This window comes from Callorhinchus milii, unplaced genomic scaffold (genome assembly GCF_018977255.1).
Source record: "Callorhinchus milii isolate IMCB2004 unplaced genomic scaffold, IMCB_Cmil_1.0 Scaffold12, whole genome shotgun sequence".
Lineage (NCBI taxonomy): Eukaryota > Metazoa > Chordata > Chondrichthyes > Chimaeriformes > Callorhinchidae > Callorhinchus > Callorhinchus milii.
In genome coordinates, this window is record NW_024704753.1 from 16852830 (window position 1) to 16857900 (window position 5071).

A 5071-nucleotide genomic window follows, 5' to 3' on the forward strand; every position below is an offset into this window, starting at 1 on the left:
TAGAGCTTAGAGCCATTAAAAGAGACAACATAAAGATGTTGGTCTGGGTAGGAGTGGAACCAGGAAAATGTGAAGCCAAAGGGGTGGATCAGAGGAGGATTGAATGTTCGACAGTGTCAAATGTAGCAGACGTGTCCAGGTGGACTGTTAATGAATATTACATATTTTAATGATTTACACATTAAAAGAAACAGCATAGTTTCAGAACAGTGCACTTACCTTCAACCCCCATGATACTTAATGTAGGTGTCTGCAATAAAGCGAAAATGTTTAATCATAATCTGAATTTAACTGTTGCTTTACCATTGTATCATAGATTTATTCACTCTTAATTAAATCAACCGGTTGTTAGTCGATGGGAATCAAACCCAGGTCCTCTCGCTTGTGAGGGGAGTGCTCTAACCACTGAGCTACAGGACTCGAAAGTGCTATACCTGGTACTTCAGTTTGACCCAATGATCATGTAGCATATGAGGATAAATGGCTGGATCGTTTCTGTCCCAGATGCTGAAGCTGGATAAACGAACAAAGATATGATCTATTATAATAAGGATAATTGATGAGTTTGAGGTGGTAAGTACTTGGGGAACGAAAATCACCTACCAGGTACGTTTTTCAACCTTCCGGCGTCTCGACATCCTGCCTTCAGTTAGTAGTATGCAAATATGTTAGTGCTGGGAGAGTGATATGTGGAGTTAGTGCCCGGAGAGTGATATGTGGAGTTAGTGCTGGGAGAGTGATATGTGGAGTTAGTGCTGGGAGAGTGATATGTGGAGTTAGTGCTGGATGATTGACATCCTATCAGTTATGGATGAGAGATATGTTGAGTTGCGAGCAAGAGCAAGCAACCCATAGTGACCCAACAAGTCCATGGTGACAGGGTAGTGACAAGTGGGCATTGGCAGGGACAACCATAGGTGCTGCCCTCTGCCCAATTCCTACATAACCCTGATAATTCAGCAGCCCTCTTTTTCCTAGATGCCCAATACAGCATTGACAGAGAAAGTTTCTTAAATAAACAAAGCATTTCTTCCTCTTGAAAGCAGAGGCCTCTTGCGATAGTTCTATAGGTGAGACCTTCCCTCTTGTCCATTCTGTGAACTAAGGTAGTGAATGTTGGCTCCTGGTTAAACCTAATCCACGCACTCAGCCGCTACGCCCCAAAACTCTGGAATACTCTCCTTTGATCCCTCCTCTTTTTCCAAGTCCCACCTGAAAACCTTCCTTTTCAACCATGCTTACTGTTACCTCCCCCCAGCTCCGCCACTGTTAAGTGCTCTGAGACACTACCCTGTGAGTGCGAGTTGCTGTCGATACAGTCCTAGTGGAATCATTGGATAAAAAGAAGCTCTTAGCCCAACACCCTGATTCCCATTGTATTGGCTGATCAGGACTCCCTCCATCTGTGAGGCTCGTGATAACATTTATCTAGCAAGCTATGGTTGTGAACCATTGGCACCGATTACGTGACACAACCCTGCTCTTTATAGCCAGAATTTCTGTAGCAAAGAAATGTCTCGTATTCTTTAATATGACAGCAGTATAACTAAACCTAATTTCTTCACAAAAACTTAACAAATCCTTGCATAATTAGATGAGTTTAATTAGAGTATTAATAATACATACGGAATATATACAATGGAATATGTATAAACATGTGGTTGGTTGATTTATTTATATTAAAAAAAAAGTATAAGTCTCTGCTGCTCAACACTGACCACAGTGGTTCAGAGACGCTGTCCTACATAAAGGACGCTATGGAAATATAAGTCATTATTGATGATCCGATATGACCCGGACACTAGAACATGCCTTTAAATTCTAACTACTGTATAAGATAGCTTGTCAAACGAAATGTACAGCCAATCAATTCAACTTGAATTTCTAAAGTCTGTGAAAGCATATGTTGCTGCCTGTGTAGTGCGTAAGGCTCCACATCCCTTTTAGGCTGAGTGCAAGCAAAATGAATATGATTATGTTTTAAGTTGACAATGTTTTTCTCTCCACGCTGCTATTAACATCATCAAACTGGTCCTTTAGTAAGACTCCAAAAACTGCTCCTTTGGTACAGGAGTGAAGAGCAGACACCTGGCTCATTTTTCTCCTCCTACTCCCACAGCATAGACTAATTATCAATGACTAATTCTACACAGACCAAGGATCAAATCTACAACCTTCTTGTCTATGTGGCTCAATTGTATTGGTCCATTTGACCCCTGAGCTACGAAATATAAGTATTTTGAACCCATCAATTTAGACGAAAGGAAAAGCAAATTCTGTTAACATCTTAGTCCAAGAAGAAGTCAAAATCTACACCAAAATAAAAAATTCCAACAAATTTTGTTTTTTTAAAAAAAAAATTAGGGAAACCCTCAATTGGACAAAGTTCAGTTTGCCCCTCTTGTAAAAAAAAAAGTTTCCTTTTCCTGGACAATGTCAATGGGCAAATCACAATCTGATGGTGGGTGGAGTGTGTTCCAATAAGACACTCATAACTTGGCTCGGTGCAATAAGTCATGGCTTTGGGAAAAAACAGTTCAAGTTCTCATTCATCCAATACTTAGTTAACTTCTAAATTCTCCGAGTTTTCAGACAGCTGTTGTAGTTGCCTGAGGTCTTTCTGGATGTTTGGCCCATCTTCCAGATCTTCGTACAGTGACCTAACAATCTCCAGCTTTCTGTAATCCTCGCGCTTCACAAGACTCCGCACCACTTGTAGGCATCTCTCCTTTAGTGTATAAACTAAGAAAAAAGCACAAGCCTGTCTGAACGTCATTGGACAAAAAAAGGATTGAAGTGTTTATACATCATTAACGTCCATCTGATAACATCTCATCAACAAAGCAGCGTTTCTTAACCCCCCCAATCATCACTCATCAATGTACACTGGGTTCAAAGTCCTAATGTGGGTGGCGCTTGAACCCACAACCTTCATATTCCAAGGTGAATGTTACCTGGTTCACCAGGCTGATAACCAAGCAATATATCTGAGGAGAGGTTGGAGAAGTTGAGACTTTCCATTGGAGCAGAGACGATTGAGGGTGTGATATGTTACAGGTGTTTAAGATAATAAAGGCTTTAAAATAATTTAAATGGTGGAAAACCTCTTTCTGCACAGTAGGGGAATTGAAGACAAAAGGATATGAATTCAAACTCGTAGCTTGGGGGGGTAAAGGAATAGTTTTGAAGAACTCCCAGAGAATTAGAAAAGTACAAGGAAGGTTATTAGAGGGTAAAAAACAGGGAATTGGGATGGATAGCAAACACCAACAATATGGCCACTGGCATCTTGCTGTATTGCACATTTCTATGGTTTTACGGAAATGATTGCCGTGAAATGGCTTCCTGATCCTCTGTAACTCGGGAGGACTACTGTAACAATACCACAACACCTCTGCAGGTAATTTATAGTGGGGCAGGTTCAACACAGAACATGTTTGAATCATTAAAAGGTACCAAAGCTCCTATGCGTGCGCAACAGGTGTCACGAGGCACTGACACCCCTGACGTGAAAGGGGCCATACAGATGTAATCTTGTTGTTGTTGTTGTTGACACCCACACAGATCTTAAGTAGCATCAAACACAAGTCTGCCCATTGACGTGTGGCAGTGTTTTACCTGGAATAGTGATGTTGACCATTATGTAGCTCGGCACCCCGTTTTCATCCACTTGCCCGGGAGGCGACATAAAGATCTCCTGCCCGTTTCCAAGCAGTCGATCTTCGTGGACTGCGTCTCGGAAGATCCACGGATGGCCTGGAAGGGGAAAGCGAGCAAGAGGCCCTTTTGAGCGTTATCCAGCTTCCCCCCACCCCACCCCACCCCCCCAAAAAAATCAAACCCCGGGGACTGTGCCCTCCGGAATCTCCGGTCCGTTCCAGAACAACTCCGGCCCCTGTTCTCTCCCCCCCCCACCCCCCGCGTGCGGCCAGTCCATCATTTCCCCGCCCTCGCTTGACCCGCAGTAATATTTCTCCCGAGGCCTCCTGAGGGACTTGTCCCATCCCATCATCGTCATCATCATCAATAATAATAATAATAACCAATTCACGCGCGACGGTGTATCCCGCGAAGCGCTGTGAGGCGTCTCGGAAGATGCGATTATTATTATTATTATTACTATTATTACTGAGGAAGGTTTTCAGCCACTTGGGCCCTCTGCTCTGTCCTCCCCTCCAACACCCCCCCAAAAAAAAACTTGTTGTTGTTGTGGTTGTCGTGTGAGGGAAGCACCACTTTCCCTGGAACCCTCTGGTCTATCAGCTGTTGTTGTTCTCCCCCTTTTGGGGTAAAGGGGCAGAGAAAGGGGGGGGGGGAGGGAAAGGGGGGGGAAGGGAGAGGGGGGGGGGAAGGGAGGGGGGGAGGGGGGGGACTAACTGAGAGCGCGGCCCCTGAACCCACCCATGAAGGTGTTCATCCTGCGGCCTGTGCGGGCCACCATGTCGGGGTAAGGCACCGGGTCGCCGCTGTAGTTGATCCAGATGGGGCTGACGGACCGCCGGCTCCGGTTGCAGAAGATGAGGAAGGACCGCTGGGGGTTGCCGACCGAGCGCAGCCGAGGCTGGAGCCGGGCCTCGGCCTCCATCACATTCTCCGGCATAGCGCGGGCGGCGGGTAAACAACTGGGCCTCAGGCCCCGCCCACAACTGGGCCTCAGGCCCCGCCCCCTCGGGCCGTTCCCCACAATTCAAACCCGAAGCCGTTGCTTTCACGCGCAGGACGACCCCGCGCGAAACCCCGCCCAATCGCCCGCCCCGACGTCACGCGCAGGCCGCCCGCGCCCCCGCCCCCCCCCCTCGTTCTCCTCTCCCATTGGTTAGTTACCATCACCCCGCCCCAGGCTTCAGAAATGATTGGCTCTCTCGCCTGGCAATCAGACGAGGAAAACCCGCCCCCCCCCCAACCCCCCCCGCCCCGCCCACCAAAACCGTCGTCGCTTCACGCACGCGCGGGGGACGACGACGACGACCACCACCGCCGCCACCGCCAATATGTTGTATAATCATAATATGTTATGCTGCAGTGCGTTATTATAATTATTATTATTATTACAAATGTCATTTTGTTCTCG

At 46.5% G+C, this 5071-nt stretch overlaps 1 protein-coding gene across 1 annotated transcript; it reads right to left on the reverse strand.

Annotated features, from left to right (window-relative positions):
- Positions 1-1582: 1582 nt before the first annotated feature.
- On the reverse strand, positions 1583-4712 carry vhl (von Hippel-Lindau tumor suppressor). Its single transcript, XM_042339800.1, has 3 exons — positions 4402-4712; positions 3619-3756; positions 1583-2742 (listed from the first exon to the last, which is right to left on the reverse strand). Exons 1-3 carry the CDS (start codon positions 4598-4600, stop codon positions 2561-2563), a joined length of 519 nt encoding a protein of 172 aa, XP_042195734.1. The 5' UTR covers positions 4601-4712; the 3' UTR covers positions 1583-2560.
- Positions 4713-5071: the final 359 nt, after the last annotated feature.